Source organism: Erpetoichthys calabaricus, chromosome 15, assembly GCF_900747795.2.
Source record: "Erpetoichthys calabaricus chromosome 15, fErpCal1.3, whole genome shotgun sequence".
Lineage (NCBI taxonomy): Eukaryota > Metazoa > Chordata > Cladistia > Polypteriformes > Polypteridae > Erpetoichthys > Erpetoichthys calabaricus.
The window spans coordinates 13565926-13584233 of NC_041408.2; the positions used below are offsets into that span (position 1 = coordinate 13565926).

At 35.2% G+C, this 18308-nt stretch overlaps 1 protein-coding gene across 2 annotated transcripts in view; it reads left to right on the forward strand.

Moving 5' to 3' along the window:
• Positions 1-18308, forward strand: part of sdccag8 (SHH signaling and ciliogenesis regulator sdccag8) — a 186590-nt gene that overhangs the window by 24016 nt on the left and 144266 nt on the right. For both annotated transcript variants that reach the window (XM_028820549.2, XM_051919547.1), the window contains 4 exons: positions 648-836; positions 4923-5061; positions 9805-9957; positions 17494-17628. In XM_028820549.2, coding sequence (XP_028676382.2) covers positions 648-836; positions 4923-5061; positions 9805-9957; positions 17494-17628 — 616 coding nt within the window. The remainder of the gene's footprint in view (positions 1-647; positions 837-4922; positions 5062-9804; positions 9958-17493; positions 17629-18308) is intronic.

Genomic DNA, 18308 nt, shown 5'->3' on the forward strand with positions numbered 1-18308 from the left:
TTTGGAAGAATGTGTGTTCATATTCTTCATTTTATAAGTTTCTCCCTTGTAAAGACCTAACTTTCTCGAAGTCAGTACATTGTTGGTGTGATAGAGATGACTTTGTAGTGAAGCCATGTAGACAGCCCATCAAAAAGACAAGGGGAAAAGCAATTGAATTGAATGTTGAAGATTAAATGCAGAAATTATTTTTTAAAATGCTGTTGACTAGGAGTAGATCTTTTTTCTTTAATGGAATGTTTGATTTAAGTTAAGCTTAAGGCCAGAACTAGAAAGACATTGAAAGAACCTGTTGCATCAATGCAATCAATTTATTACTGTGAACCTTCTGTTTTGTTTTTTATGCAGTACTTAAATTATGCCATAGATTCTCACAGCAAGTGCAATCATGTCACGTCTCAAGGCAAACAAATATAATAAACAATATTTGATGAGAAAATGTGAAATGTGAAGATAAACGGCTTACTACTTTATCCTATCTATGAATTCATGTTTATTTATTTAATTCTTAACTTGTTTAAAAACAAAAAACTAAATTAAGCAGCCAGATCACAATTATGTTAAGTTTGCCAATGAATGGTTTCTGTTTTTTCTAATTTTTGTTCTTGAGTATTAATTAATATAATATATTCCTTTATTTCTTCTAGGAAAGATTTAGCCATTTCTCAGAAAGACTGTGAAGATCTTAAAGGAAGATTAAGGCATCAGGAATCACGTAATTCCCTGTCTAATGGAAGGCTTGTCAGTGGCTTATGTGTGAAGTGTGCACAGCATGAGGCTGTTTTAGCCCAGACACATACCAATGTCCACATGCAAGCTATAGAGAGATTAACAAGGTAAGTGTGGCAGCCATGAAGATGGTTAAGTGGACCTTGTTCATCTAAACATAACAGTAAGAAAAGTCTCATCAAATTATTTTATCTCAAAATTTAGCAAAAATAATAAGTAACAGTTACTAAAAGCATACTTCATTTTTAAATAATCATTTGATTTATTAAAGAAAAAAAATTGTCAACACCACTATCTATAAGGAAAAGTAATTGCCTGCATTGTCACTCTGTCAACCAGTGAACCAAATTTAAATGACATCAGGTTAAATTAGACTAGAAACACCCAAGCTTAATTTCTGCCAGCCCTAAACTAGTTGGCTAAAAGAATTTTCAGAAGACCTGAGCGAAAATTATTGAAATACAAGTTAAGAAAGCGTTACAAAATAAACTCTAAAACCTTGGCACAACAGCAAACCACTGTGAGAGCCATCATCTCCAAATGGAGAAAACTTGGAATAGTGGTAATCTGACCCAGAGTGGCCGGCCCAACATACTTTTTCTCCTGGAGTGAAAACTCATTTAGAAAGTCACAGGAGAACCCAGGCAAACATCCAGAGAACTGCAGGCCCCTCTCAGCTGAGTTAATATCACCATTCATGATTCTACCATTAGAAAGATACTGGGCAAATATGGTATCCATGAATGAGTTGCAAGGTGAAAAACACTGCTGAATAATGGGAGCATAAAGGGTTGTGTAACATTTGCCAAAAAACACCTTGATTACACTCAAAATGTTTGGGATAATGTTCTGTGGAGTGTTGATTTAAAAGTGTAACATTTTGGAAGACACAGGTCTGTTGCATCTGGTGTAAGGTAAACGCAGCTTTACATAATATGAACATCATCACCCACAGTCAAATGAGATGGTAGTGTGATGGTTTGGGGTGACTTGCTGCTTCAGGGTCTGAGCGACTTGTCCTAATTGAGTGAAGTATGAATTCAGATCTGTGCCTTGAAAGTACTGAAGGAAAATATCCGGTCATCAGTCCATGGTGTGAAGCTCAAGTGCAGTAGAGTTGTGAAGCAGGGCAATGGTCTAAAGCACAACAGCAAGTCCACTTCTGAATAATGGGAGAAAAAATCTTGGAGTGGCCTAGTCAAGATCCTAGCTTTAAACCTATTGAGATGTTTATGGCTGGACCTTAAATACGTTGTTCATAGTCGAAGGCCCTCCAATGTAGCTGAATTTAAACAATTAAAACTACTCCAGAGTGAAGCCAATTGCTGATCTCCTGTTATCAGAAGTATTAGATTGGAATTGTTGCTGCTAAAAGGCACACAACCAAGTATTACGTTTAGGGATCAGTTACTTTTTTTCATGGATAATATAGGTGTTGGTGAATTTTTTCTTTTAATAAATCAAATAAACATTTAAAAGCTGTGTATTGCATGTACTCATGCTGTCTTTTGTGTTATACTAAATGTGTTTGCAGATTGTAAAGTAGTGTTATGAATAAGCAAAAATAAAGTTGGGATGTGTCAAATACTTTTTTACAGCACTGCATCTTTTCTGTTTCTTGAAAGTAATAAAACACATTTATTTTGTGGTATTTTCAAGTAAGAGAAAGCCGGTTTTGAAAACCTGAAAATGAGGTGACTGAAGTTTAATTCAATGACAACATTCAGTCAATGCTGTCAAATACATTTGCACATTTCTTCACTATTTGCAGCCTCATATTCTATTCCACATTCTTATTTAAGAGAACATGTGGTAGTATTATACAGTGGAACCTTGGGTCACGAACGTCTCGGACCATGTACAAATCGGGTTACGACCAAAAAGTTTGCCAAACTTTTGCATCTGTTCACCACCACATACTCGGGTGACGGACAAGCCAGTTTCCCATCCAGTTTGTATGCACAGATGATTTCTGCACGTGTTCAGTCTCTCCCTGTGCATTCGCTGTGAACTCTTTGTGCTCTATTTCGTTTCCCTTCCAGTTCGGTGATTTAAACGTGTTTAAACACGTGTTCAGTCTCTCCCTGTACAGTACATTGTTCTCTGTCAGATGTGCATCGCGCAGAGGGACTTTACCTCAAAACTGTAATCTCCTCTCCACCCAGTTCCTCCTCACTTCCTTCATGCCAGAACTCGACTCATTTTAGTTTTCTTGGTTGTTTATGGTTAGTTTTTGTATAAATTACGGATTTTTCAAATGTTAATTTTTTCCCCTGTGCTTAAAACTTTTTTTTTCATAAAGTGTTTACAGCGAATGGTTTGTAAGGCTGTAGCGTGAACTGTTGCAATGTTAGTTTTCTTTGTTCAAGGTTTTCTCAGTGTTATTCAATGTTTTTACATTTAGTTTACTATTACACAGTGAATTCTATGGTATAATTAACTATTTTTGTGCTTAAAAATCTTTAAAAAAAATATAGATATATTTACATACAGTTCGTACGGTCTCCAGAACGGATTAATTGTATTTACATACAATTCTATGAGGGAAATTACTTCGGGTCACGACCAAACCGGGTTGCGATCAGAGTTTTGGAACGAATTACGGTTGTGACCCGAGGTTCCACTGTACAATGATGAGCTCCTCTTCTCTTTACCTTTGATTGAAGAGGAGATGTCTTATCTAATTTCTGTTTACTTTAAGCACAATGTTTCAGGTATTGAGTTCCTTTAGTCATTTTACATAACACTTAATACAGCTAGTGAAAACTCAGCAGCAGAAATTTTTAAGTTTTTCATGGTGAGGCCAGTTGCCACAGCCAGTTTTTTTCCTCTGTACACAAAGTTAGGTTTTTACTTATGTGGTATTTACTTGTGTGCCCTGGATGCAATATTTAGTTACTAGCTTGATCACTTGCTGTACTAGTGAATCCTCTCATTGTTAGATGATGATGATGTTTGTTTGTTTTTAATAAACAAAAATATTTATTAACATTTGGAATTCATAGAGTAATTTAAACATGTCAGTATAAAATGAATACGGAAATACACTCCAAAGTGCTATATCAACATCATTTTTATAGGTTTTTAGTATAACTTTAAAACGGAGTACCAGCTATTCTACCAAGTTTGCAGACTAAATTTCAATTAACTTAATATTTTTTGATAACTTAAATTAGATACATTTTCATTTTATGGCAAATACTTTTTTTTTTTTTTTTTTTTTTATCTTTTTACTGCTTCAACAGAATGACAGTACAGTATACTTTCTCATTACTGTAATTAAGTTTTGCATTTTGCATCATTTAGGGTGTCATCCACTAGGTGGTGCCAAAGGCACACATCTACAGCTTAAGCCATTAAACTATTTTATATCAAGGTATGTGTTTTTACAGAAAGTATTACTTTTAAGAGTGTGTGTTTTTACATTGCTTCAGTAATCATTGTGTGCGGTGTTCAATGTAATGCATAATCACTTAAGTTTAAATATTTTGTTTGATGTAGTTTTAAATTTATTTTTTCATTTATGTTTCCTTTTTTCTACACTGCCATCAGTCCATTTTCAAAGTCACTTAATCCAGTTATAGTGTCACAGGAGTCCAAAAACCAGCCCATTCATAGTGGGGGACAATACTGAGATTGTTCAAGTTAATGCAATGATGTACTAATTGAAAATAAGAAAAAGATAAAAGGCTATTTAGGTATGCTCAAATTAATCTCTGTAGAAAGTGTCTGCCTCGATTGTATTGAGATCAAGTATTATGCAGTTATTAACTGGAATTTTCTTTAGGCCTTGGTTAATCATATTTGGAAGGCTGAAATTGATTAGTTGCTTCAATCCGTATTGATATAAAGGTATGAAAAGTCAGTATGTCAGCTGGAAAAACGGTTACAGTATTATGAATATAAAAATTTAATAATCTTTATGTTGCACCTCTCTTGCGATTCAAGCACTGATCATGGTTTCTGCACTACTTTAACAGAGGAGTGGAGTCTGAGTCTAAATGCAAGTATTATAGAACAGAATTGCTTCACAGTTATGCTTTAAAAAATCACCAGTCTTCCACCTCATTTCTTCATCATTAGTCAACTTTACTTTTACAAACAGGTGTCTTCTTCTGTATTTTGCATTGTCCATCTTAGTAAATATGGAATTTTTTTGTTTTTTAATGTTGTCTCATTTATTTTAAATACAGGGAACGAGATGAATTAATGTCTGTACTGTCTTCACTGAGGAGTGATCTTAATGAAGTTCAGCAGCGAGAATTAAATGCTTTCCAACAGGTGAAACAAGCAGTGGAGATGGCAGAGGAAGCCAACCTCGAAAAAACAAAGGTAACAGACATGATTGCATTTTATAAATTAACTGTACATTAAATATGAGGCAAAGAGGATTCACTTTGTTTTAATAATTTATCACTCATACTGTATGTGATGCATCTCTGCACAGAAAGAAATTGATGACTTTTAAAAAGTGTTTCGTAAAGTACAAATCTCTCTAGTGCAGAGATCCCAAATGTCCAAGTATTTACTGTTTTTAATCAAATTTATGCTTAAATAAGTGATTACTCCACCTACTGTAGTTGAAGTCCTTGTTTTCTAAGATTTCTTATCTGAGGTTCATATTTATTTATTTTATCATATACCATTGAAATAATATTCTACTGCATGTTGAGATATTTTTAATGAAATAGTAATAAAGTACGATGCAATAATGCAAGCATGAATGCTTTGTTCAGATTTACCAGTATGTTAGATGTTGTTCACCGGTTTTGAACAAAGTTCTGATAGCTTATTAAAAGTAGGACTTTTTTGTAGTATTCCACACTACTATGTTTTTGTTTAAAATTGCAGACAATAGTCTCCAATATTGCCTTTCATCTGCACTACCATAACGTTAATTCCTGAAAACTGAGACTTTTGAAAATTCTCTCTAGCACCATATTCTTCTGAAAATGCCTGCTCAGTGTTGCAATGTAAATACTGTATGTGAAAATGTACATTTCTAATTGGGCTCTTATTTGGTTTTGCTTTTTACATAGCCCTTCCCTGATTGGATTCAGGTCATTAGAACATTTCAGTCCCTGATTTGTTACTCTTCACAGAGGAAAACCCTATTTCAGTATATTGGATACAGAGGGGTTGCTTTCCATGGTTTTTGCTTACCTATATGCATCTAAATTGTAGACTGAATGATTCATACATGTAAATTGTAGACTGAATAATTCATACATGTGAAAAAGGCAACTAATTAACCTTTCACTGTGGTTTTGCAACAAATCCCAAAGCCGGTTGCGTTACCTTCCCTTCAAGGAATCTCCCTCCTGATGCGCACATACCCTATTCTATACATATGTGCTTTAAGTCATCCTAGTGTGGATGGAGATACTTTTGTAAATTATGTGAAATTACTAGTCTGGATGGAGATCATTTTTTGTTTAAAAATGCCATTTTTAGTCCAATATGCTGTGCACATTGAAGAACTGAGTTCAAGATCCTGGCTGTAGCAACATTGAAAGAGACCTACTTTAAAAAGCACATTCTCATTAGAATCGTCAGTGGGTGAACCCTGTACCAAGGATATTTGACAATGAGCATTTGTTTTGTTAATGAGCTTCCACTTAGCTGGCCCAGTATTGGATTCTAACTGGAGACACACAATTACATTTTTAGTGGAGGCCTAACATTAATATTTTTGGCATATTTTATGCCACTTATATCGCCAAAATATAGGAAGTTGATAAAATTTTAGTTCAGTAATGCCTTTGTTCTATACTCTTAAAATCTCGCAAAATAAGATACAAATGTAAACACACAGCATGAAAAATACATATCATTTTGACTATTTTTGTGTTGTTTTTTAAACTGTAGGTATATTGCTGGTCCTTTCAATTCACACTCTTATTTATTTATTTATTTATTTTTTGTGGTATGAAGATACATAATGACTACTGCTTGTTCATGTAGTTGCTAAGTGCCTTAGAGGACAGGGGCTTCCATCCAGAATTGGTGGAACTGTGCACCACAAATTGCTGGGATAGATTCTTGATTGTCATAACCCAAAAATTAAATTAGGCTTATTCTGTAAATAGATTAATATAAAATACACAGTAATTCTTCATCTTAAATTATTATTTAATTGTAGTTAGCTGTTCTTTGTTATTTAAGATATTTTACATTCCTTGCTACAGGTGTATATTTATGAAATGACAGTTTTCACAATTTTTTAAGTGCCTTCTGATTAGGATAAATATTCTGCCTAGGATAATTCTATTAAACTCTTGCCCTTATTTATCAAAGTTTGCCTAATTTCATCATCTTCAGGATACAACATCAGCAGTGCTCTCACCATCTGTGCTCCTTCTAAAAGGGTTTCCCTTTAGTATTGTAATATACTAGTTTACAAATTACAGTCAAAAATAGCTTATAAATTTGTTTCCTTACTTTGCACCAGCAATGTCATTTTTCATAAATTCATGCATCATTTCCTTTTTCAACTTTATTTAAAGTACAACCCTCAGCCTCAGGAAAAGAAAATATATTTTTCAACAATACCCATACATTCAGCATACAAGTGCTCTTAAGATGTTAATTCTCTGAATATATTTGCTTATAAAATATAAATAATGAGAAAACTTAAATTCTAGTATTTTTGTTTGTCTCCTTTTAGTCTGCAATTTTCAGAATTTTTAAAACTGAATTTCAGTATTGCTGGTAGGTATCTGCAATACGCAGCATATTTTACATATTGCAAACTGCTAATGCAATTTGCTAAATCTATTTCAAAGTTGTATATTTTGATAATTATTTCATTAGGCATGAAAACAAACAAAAAGGGGGCAATTTGGTATTCAATCACAGTATAGTTTACGGTATACTCGAGGTAATTCTGAAAACATGATTTGCAGTAATTTGTAGTATCTAATTATTGGAAATGAATATGTAATCTGTCCCTATTTATTACAGAAAAAAATTCATAAGAAAATGTTTAGCGGTCATACATGTGCATTAGTTATTTTTTAGTTATTAGTTATTTTTCACCCTTTGTGAAATTATGAATTTGTAAAAAAAATAAATAAATACATAAATGGGTGATGTTTGGTGAAATTTGTTTTTATGCCTACCTATAATTAGCTCCTAGCTGTGCATACATTTTTTTTTACAGTACAGAAGTTTATGAACAAGTGGTTATCAGAAACATTTTCCATAATTTTATATTTACAGCACCCTTTAAAACAATGTAATGCCTTATTCCTGTTGCTGGTCGGTTGGGTTCTAGTTCCTTATAACCTTGTAATGGAAAAGCAGGTTTAAAATTTAGTCTGATAGCTATTTAATGAGCGGCATGCAGTTAACAGTGGTAACATTGCTGCTTTGCAACCATAGGTTGGTTTCACATCCCGAGTCCTTCCTTTGTAGAGTTTGTATGCTCTCCTCATGTCTGCATAGGCTTTCTGCCACAGTCCTAAGTATAAAAGGCAGGTTAGGTGGATTTGTGATGTTAAATTGGCCCCATTGTGTGTGTCTGTGTGTTTTATTGGTGTTCTGTTCCTGCTTTGCGCTCTATACTTGCTGGTATTGGCTCCAGCTTCCCCATGGTCCTGGTGAGGAAAAAGGTTAGAAAATGGACTGATGGATAGCCATATAGTTTTAGTTAGCAGCATTCTTTGATATCACCTTATCATTTAAGCACATTTTTCTCAAAGCAAAATTTGACAAGACTAAACTCTGCTTGGGGTAGTGCGCAATAACTACACACATTGCTTATATTGGTTTTGCTTGTTTACTCATGCACATAACAGATCACTCATTTCTGAGTCTACTGCTGACAGTTTAGCTTAAGCCAATGTCACGACTGTTTGCTCTGGGGCATATCAGATTGACATCATATCAAATTTCACAACTAAAAATCGTTGGGAATGTCTACTTTACTGACCAGGTTACGACCTGCAGCACAGGCTTGCTTACCCATTTTTCTGACAGCCAATAGCCTGCTACCTATACCAGCTCTGTGTGAAGGGTTAACAGCTTCAGCAAGTTTAGAAGTAATCCCAGCCCTTTTGTCCATTTTGTAAAGGTACTTGTAACAAGAGACATCAGACAAATGAGCCTCTATTCTGTTTGTGAGATCCAAAGCTCCCATGCTACCTGACAGAGACAGTGCACTGTGCACAAAGGGTTAAGCGCTACTGCGAGCTGAGCCACAGTTTCTGCCTTTTGTCTTTTTTCTGTTGTGTTTTTAGTATGTAAAACACAATACTTCAGAAGGATGAGCCTCTCATCTGTTTGAGGTTCAAAACATGTACTTATTCCTTATCTCTTCATTCTATTCATTGTACTTCTAGAGCGTTTACTGCATTTAGATGAGCATTTTCTGGTTATGAGCTCCCCAGCACAGACAGCTCTCCCTTCTGAATAAAGAGAACATCAAACCGGTTTGTTATTATTGTAGCGAGTTTCAGACTAGTTGGTTTCAATCGCTAGGAATGTCCTGTTAGGCTATCAGCTTTATGGGTGCACACCGCTGACTGCCTCCAATTGGCTAAGATTATTTAAGTGAAGGCCAAGACTAAAAATCGCTGGAAAAGTTGCCTAATGTGGCACAAGTATAAGGTGGTGATGGACTACTATTAGATCACATTCTTTGGAAGACAAAATCTATGGCTTTTAAGAAAGACAGGAACATTTTTAACACATATGGTATCTTAAAAAGTAATTAACAAGATTAGTACTTGGTAGTGATTTCACCTCTTCTTGTGACATTATGTTGATCATTTCTCCTTTTACTTCCTTCATTGCTTTATCAAGGAGTTACTTTCTTCTGAATATGTGTCATTTGGTAATAATATAATACTACCTGCTGGCACATTAGATTACCTGAGTTTATACTCCACATGAGTGCCTGATGGTTTTACTTTTAATACCAATAGATAAAACCATAAAGAAGGAATGAAGCTAAATCGTTATTCAGTGTCATTTAGTGAAGTTTATATTTTCTCTCCTTGAATTCCTTGAATTTATTATTCAACAATAATAAACTTGTGTTATTATCAATCATCATTTTATTTATTTATTTAGGCAATGTTTCAGTGTGAACAACTAAGAAATGAAATAGCAAGGCAAAGGGAACGTCTCGATAAGGAACTCGCTGTTGAACAAGAGAAGATTGCCAGAGCACGAGACGAGGTTAAAGAAGAAATGGAAAAAGATAAACAAACCTTAAAAGCAACAGTAAGATTTATTTATTTATTTGTGTCCCCCCCTCCCCCACCTCCTTATATCTGATTGGTTACAATACTGGATGGGTGGCATGATGGCACAGTGTTAGTGCTGCTGTCTCACAGTAAGTACGAAGTGATGTGTGTCCTGGGTGTTCCTTACATGGAGTTTGCACATTCTTACTGTATCTGCATGGGTTTCCTCTGGGTTCACAGCTTTCTTCCCACAGACCAAAGACATACAGGTTAGGTGTAATGGCGATGCTGAATTGGCCCTAGTGTGTGTTTGTGTGTGTTTTTGTATTGTGGCAGACGACCAGGGATCTTGCCCCCACCGGGACGCCTGGAAGAGGGTCAGACCACGGGAGGGGCACAGTTTTTCCCTGGATACAAGAGGGCAGCCCCCCTAGATTCCATCGGGGCCATGGAAATGGAATTGGAGAGCTCAACCCTGTGGGGACCCATGGCCACCACTAGGGAGCGCCTGGATGGTCCTAGAGCCCTGGAGGACAGCACAAAGAGCCGAACCAGGAACTGTGTTGCCCAGAGTGCTACCGGGTGCAAGGGCAGCACTTCCGCCACACTAGGAAGTGCTGCCGGAAGACCATCACCGAGCACCTGGACCACATCCGGGGCGTGATAAAAGAGGCTGCCTCACTCCCTTCAAGGAGCCAGAGTCGGGAGGAGGAAGACTTCGCTTGCGAGAGAAGAGTGGAGGAGGCTGAAGAGAGAAAGGACTGAGTTTAGTGTGGTGATTGTGCGCTGTATTTGGCTTTGTGTGTGTTGTGGACATCTGGAGTCGTATCTGTTTGTGGCCGGGCTATCTTTTACAGTATTCACTCTGTGGTGGACTGGTGCCCTGTCCAGGAATTGTTCCTGCCTTGCTCCCAGTGCTTGCTAGGATAGACTTCAGCTTCCCTACAACTCTGCTAATGGATGGATGGATGGTTACAACACTTTGCTTTGTATAATAATGTGTCCGAATAGGCAGAAAAGAAAAAGAATTTGGAAAAAGTTTGGTTGACTGGAATTGGAGTAGCTTAATTACCCTCTTTATTTTGTATGAGTACCCAGTTTTGTAACTGAACATACTATAGCAAATGGCCTTTCTCCATCCCAGTAGGTTGTTGCTGTGTCCTGCTGCTGTCAACTCCATCACATGCAGGTGTTCATCCCATAACTTTAAATATTTCAGAGTATTTCAGACTTTGTGTATCCTGTTAACAGTGAACTAAAATTAAATGTCTCTTATGTTTTGGTATCTTGATTTATGGCACTCACATGTATAGGTCTTTGGTTAGGTCCTATTTTCATTCCTTAAATGCAGTCAGAAATAAATACCAAATGTATTTCTCTAGAATTAAAATGATGTTATTCATTTTACTTTGAATCTTCTTAATTACAATACATGATTGTATTAGAGTTAAAAGATAAAAGTTTCGAATTTATCCTAATAGTTGTATGTGAAAGGAAGGAACTAATTACGGATACACTCACATACCCGCATTCACTTACATGATAACTACTTTTAGAGTTTTTTTTTTTTGACATTAGAACATTAGAAGCGTTTGAGATTAGGCCATTCAGTTTAACAAAGCTCACTAATCCAATCTACCGAATTTTTGCAAAGTAAGATCAAGTTGAGATTTAAAGGTCCCAGAAGTCCTGCTCTCCACCTTCTGGTGATTTATTCCATGTGTCTACACTATGGTTGTCAGTGTAAAGAAAAACTTTGTAATGTTCCCGTAAAATTGTGCCTGCTTCCACTGTGCTAATTCCTTTCATAATTGTAAAATCTTAAATCATGCGACCCCTTCATTTTATTATGTTTAAACTGAAATGTGTCAAAACGCTACTGGGCATCCTTTATACCAACAGTAATATGCCTGTATATTGCCTCACTGTGACTGCTCTCTCTCTCTCTCTCTCTCTCTCTCTCTCTCTCTCTCTCTACAAGCCAAGTCTCTAGGTTAGCTGGCATTCCACCTAGTTTGGTGTCCTCTGTAAACTTAACTATCCTGTTATTTATATTCCTGTCCGGATTATTTGTATATGTATTAAAAACAGCAGTGGCAACTGAGGAATACCACTTTTAAAACCACCTAATTCTAAGGATCCTTGCAACATAACATTTTGCTTCCTGTGTCAGCTGACTGCAGTTATTGGATGAAGCATGAACGCAGACTATGCAAAAATTCCCAAGCTGCTATTTGATCCTGTAGCTATGTGACCACAGTGTTAACCACAGAGCTTCCCCCAAAAATGTTTTTAGTTTATAAAAGTACATCTTATGCAGCTGCTAGCTTTGTTCTTTACCTGTATTTGTACAAGTGTAAACTGTATATTGTAGATGCAATGAAGGCACAGGACTGAGCCATTTAACACTGGCATAGTGTCACAACAAGTTTGCAGGGTTTTTCTTGATGCAGTTAAGTAAGAGATCCATCCCTTTCCCAAGCTTTAATTATAGAATTTTTGATGTGGGAAGATTTTTGAAGAGACGTAAGGGTTAAATTTGGCTGGTGGAAACTGATGTTAGAGATTTAGTTTGGTAAATTTTAATTACATGACATTTACAGCACAGGTATGTGAAGGTGCATTGCATATTATATTAATAAGATACAAAACACCATGGTAATTTAAAAAAAAAAAATTGTTTTATCCAAAAAGCAACATCATAGAGAAAATGAATATCTAATGGTCTAAGATCACCATGTCCACGCTGACAGCCTCTAAACAGACAAATATGTTTTTTGATTTACCTGCTCAGTATCCTATTGAGAGCGGTAACCATTCAAATAAAAGTTCCCAAACATTTTCCTGCTTGTGTCTTTCCAAGAACAGGAAGGAGATAACAATCATATAGTTGTACCCAAAATCTCTCCTGGAGTTCATATACAACCGTACTAACTGCAGTCTTTCTTCCCTCTTGGGGAAGACAAAGGGGAAAATCAGAATTGTTTTTGATTACAAAGAGAATTCAAGAATGTTAGGGCACAAATGTATTTGCTGTCCACTGTTTCAGTAGATCACGTAGAACATATAATTGTAAAATTTAGATTTTTTCCTAGGAATCTTAAACCTAGAGGGAACAAATGTTGAATGTGTGGTTCTTTAGCTTTTTAAGCAGTGAGTCATGTCCATTCACAAGGAGTTGCAAGTTCTGGCAAAGTCTGATGCATTGGCAACATGTTAGCAGTAGCAAAAATTTAAGAAAAAAATAAAATCTGGAGTGGTTTATGATTATCTGCCAGTAGTGTAACCATTAGACATCTGCTTTCTTTAGTCACCGGGCAACAACTTTTGTAAGTTCATTCAAAGATCAGTAGTGAAATGTGGGAAACTGAAATTCAGACATCCAAACAGATATTTTTTTTTGCTATGCAGTGGCAGGTTCTATTTCCGAGCTTTAATAAAGTAAGAAAGGATATAGGAATAGGACAGTTGTAAAAAGTATAATTACAGTAATTTGCCTACTGTCAAATTTCATAAAGGTGCCATCATGCTGTGGGGCTGTGTGGCTAGTTCAGGGACTGGGGCCCTTGTTAAAGTTGAGGGTTGGATGAATTCAACCCAATATCAATAAATTCTTCAGGATAATGTTCAAGCATCAGTCACAAAGTTGAAGTTACGCAGGAGTTGGATATTCCAACAAGACAATGACCCAAAACACAGTTCGAAATCTACAAAGGCATTCATGCAGAGGGAGAAGTACAATGTTCTGGAATGGCCGTCACAGTCCCCTGGCTTGAATATCATCGAAATCTATGGGATGATTTGAAGCAGGCTGTCCATGCTCAGCAGACATCAAATTTAACTGAACTCTTCTTCATTTAACTGAAGATTTTGTATGAAGAATGGTCAACAATACCTCCATCCAGAATCCAGACACTCATCAAAGGCTATAGGAGGACAGCGTCTAGAGGTGGTTAGATTTGCAAAAGGAGGCTCAACTAAGTATTGATGTAATATCTCTGTTGGGGTGCCCAAATTTATGCACCTGTCTAATTTTGTTATGATGCATATTGCATATTTTCTGTTAATCCAATAAACTTAATGTCATTGCTGAAATACTACTGTTTCCATAAGGCATGTCCTATATTAAAAGGAAGTTGCTACTTTGAAAACTCGGCCAATGATAAACAAAAATCCAAAGAATTAAGAGGGGTTCCCAAACTTTTTCATATGACTGTACTATGATTTATTAATTAACAGTTTATTATAAAAGTTGCAAAGTATTAAATACTCAAGTTCAAATACAGTCACTGCTTCAATGGGTGTTTCTTAGCCAAAAATCCTTCTTGATTGTGCTCAGACTGCAGGAATATGAAATTCATATTGCATGGTTCATGTAAAGCTATTTTGTTCCAAGATATTTTGGCAAGTAGAAGTAATTTGACACGTGTTATTGTGTATGTATTGTCCAGCCAATTTATGCTGTCTAATAATCAATATAATTTGCAGAGCATATGCAAATAATAATTTCATACAAAACATTTTATGCTTTTCATTGTTTCTTTATTATGCTTCTATTCTGGAATCTATAAAAATTTGTAGATACATCGATAGGAACATCACTCAAGTCTTTGGACAGTTTTGTGCCTGTTTATATGAAATCTTTCTGACTTTTTTCTGTTTTCTGGCTTATCAGTATCAAATTGGCTTTTAACTTCAGCCTTCATCCTATTTATTATTGAGATCTACATACTGTATATTTTAATAATTTTTATATTTTTTTTTTTTTTTTTTTTTCTTTTGTAAATATGTTATTACTATATAGTAAGTGGCCTTCCATAATTGTTTAGGTGTTTGCCAAAAAATGACAGAAAAACAATTAGTCTGTGCCTTTATTTTGTTTCATCTTCTGTACACAAACGTCCCACAGACTGAGCATTGGTTTGCTCTGGCCGTTGCTGCTGGTGCTTGTCATTAGGGTCTCTCTTAATGTAAAATGTGTGTCAAAGTACTCTTTTACAAGTCACTTGTTGCCACAAGTCTCAAGCACCAAAGAATTTTTGCATTGTGTTTTAATATAACAACAACTCGATGTTGAGAGAATAGTATGCTTTTTTTTATTATTGGCTTGGAATGGATTTAAATAGCCAAAGAAATTCTTACTTTTGACTTTCTTAGTTGTTGTTGTTGTGTTTTTTTTTTGGTTTTTTTTTTATAACTTTAGCACATGTTAAATCTTTTGTTACACAAGAGTTTTAAATGATTGGATTTGACCTCATTGTTTACCCAGGTGATATATTTCCTAAATAATTGGTTATGAGGTGTTAAATAACTTATTTCTGGTTTCAGGTTATGGTTTTTCTTAGCAGAGAGATTGCCTAATTTGGAAAAAAAAGTATAGCCAACTAGATTGTAACACCATATGTCATTGTTAAATGGAAACAATATTGAATTCTTTAATTTGACAAAATAAGGCAACTGCGAACAATGTAACAGTGACTTTCATCAGATTTCCTTCAGTAAAACTGTTGATAATTTACCAAAATGGCAGGAGAATTTAACTGTAAAGTGAAAACAGAAATCCAGTAGGGTCTGAACATAGGGCAATCTTAGGGTCAGGAGACATTGTGATCTGATTGCATCTGTCACAGCCTGCATCTAATCCTGGATTGGTTTGACATAATCCGAGTTGACGGAATTCATATGGTGTATAATTGTAAAATTTATTATACCTTGTGAGGAAATTGCAAATGGTGAAGAGTGTTATTGGAGAGAGTTTTTCCACTCGGTGTTTCAGAAAATTATATCCTGCTCCCATTTCCCAACAATACTTTATAAAATCTAAGGCATCCAATGTATGAGGATACTGTTTGCTAAATTAGCTTATTTAAAAGCAACATGTTTATATTAGACAAATGAAACTGGATTAAAAAAAAATATTATTGATGATCCTTAAAGATCTCAAGCCCCTGTAATCACCAATGATTGGATTTTTGAGTATTCCAGTGAAAACGTTAATGTGTACATTGCTTTTTAAGATATAGTTCCATGCAAATATATAAGATTAAATGTGGCATTTGCAAAACTATGGACATTCTTTAAATTGTGAGGTCTCAGAAGTTGTTAGGCTGGTAACCTTTAGTTCATTAAGAGTTAGTCTGGTCAAGAATGACTGAGAAATGTGAACCATGGTGGTCAAGATGACATCTGGAAGAACAAGAAAACTGATGGATAGAACAGCTCCTATAATACACAGGAAGGCATTGAAAAAAAAAAACGATATGACTGCAGAGAACCTTCAGGCCGGTGTAGCTGAGAAAGGAGTGCTAGTGCATTGCTCTACTATGCGCCATTACTTACATGGACCTGCCCTTTATGAAAGACCCATCAGAAGGAAAACTTTACCTGTCATTTCATCACAAAAAAGTCTTAAATATGCAAAACGAACAACAAAGCAAAACAACCTGATTAAAAATTGATTAGATTAAGTACCAATAGCCACAGGTTTATTTCTGTACTAAAGTGAAAAAAAAATCTCTTCTAATCCGACTTGGTATCTGTTTGTATAATTTCTCTACACATTAACCCAACCTGATATAATAAACTTTGCATCTTCGCTGCATTTTTGCATGCTGAAAGTCATTTCTGTATGAGCAGATGAAGTAACATATTTATTAAAAGGGATTTTTAATCAAGTATCAATGAGGTAGATTTCCTGTATGAGTGCTACTCTGCTATTTTAACTATTTATATTACTTTTTACATAATATCTACAATGATTCTTGATGCGCCAAAGATAGGAGAACTTAGTTTCTTTAAATTTAGATACCCCATGAGTGACAATTTTATTAAAGCTTAGCATTGTTGCATTACATCTGCACTGGCCTGTGTAGAGTTTTCCATCCTGGCCATTGTCCACATGGAGTGTGCTTGTTCTACCTGTACTATCAAAGGTTTTCTCCGCTGAAGGGAACTGTTTGTCCAAGCTGCCCGAGGTACCCTGTAGTGTACGTAAATTTGTTGTGACCATTGTAGGCTGAATGTGAACCACGTTTAAAAAGGAGTCCAAAGACTATGATCTGTTGAGTTTAACCATGTTACAGAAAGAAAAATGAAGAACTGAGAGAAAGTACTGTTGAAGATATAAATTTGAATGAAGACCGTTGTAATTTGGGTATACTGAGTGAAAGGTAGAGCATGCCTGGGTGAAGATGTATATCGTTATGGTTGGTGTGAAACTAAGAGTAATATAAAAATATTAATAGATTAAACTACTGATTGATGAGTGGAAAATAATTGGTTACTTTCAGATATTGGCAGTTAAATCTTTTTCAAAATCAGTTTTGATTTTTAATGAGTGGCTCTTGTCTTTCGCTACAAAGCTGTTTGGCAGGAGTATACATCTCAAAGGCAAGACTGACCACTGAAACAGATATTTCTCTGTTAATTTGCAATTTGATAAAAGTTTTGAGTTCTGTCTTGCTGTTTTTGCTTTTTATTTTAAAATCTTTCATTAAATAACTTGGCGTAAAAAGAGTAAAAGCTACAATATTCATTATATTTTATAACATTGAATGTTTTACTTCTTTAATAGGCAATGCACTTGTCTGAAAAGGTGGCCAGTCTTGAAAGTCAGACTGAAAGGTTGACACGAGAAAAGGACTCCTTGGCCAGTCAACTAGAAGATGCCCAAAAACGCTGCATTTCTCAACAGGATGATACAGTAAAGGTGAACTGCTATAGAAAACAGTTTCAATTACAAAACGAATTTGTTTTAAGTGTATAATTTAGTTAATAAATTAGTTGTTAAAATATTGAGTGTGTTGTACCAAATATTTACACATGATGGCATCAAAAACCCATTTTAGTCTAAGAAAGATTAAAGCCATTCTGAAACAAAATTTATTTAAACATAAGATTGATGATTTGCTTCATCTGAGTCTAGTTTTTAAAATGTTGTACCAAAATATAGATTTTGTTTGTTATTGAGAAAATACTTTGTTGGAATGTTTTATTATGTATGTATACTGTTGTGCTTAATCCTTTTTTTTTTTTTTTTTTTTTTAGTCTTCCACTAAGTAATTTTGCATGATAATGTAAGTGCTACAATATTTGGGGTATGGAACTGTCAACTATTAGAGTATTATTTTTGTCCATGCTGTTATTTGGGCAATGTGATTCCATAAAATGAATGGATACACTGAGACTAGTGTACACATTAAAAAAGATGGTGAATAAAAAGGGCACAGTTAATGGCAGACAGTCTGAGATCACCATCTTTCTTAGAGAAGACAAGTCTGCATCTGAATGTCTTTATAATGCTTAAATGCAGGAAGGGCTTTTTCAGACATATAAAAGTTAAAGTCGCATACGGCAAAGTTTTAGTGGAGATTATAGACATGTCACACG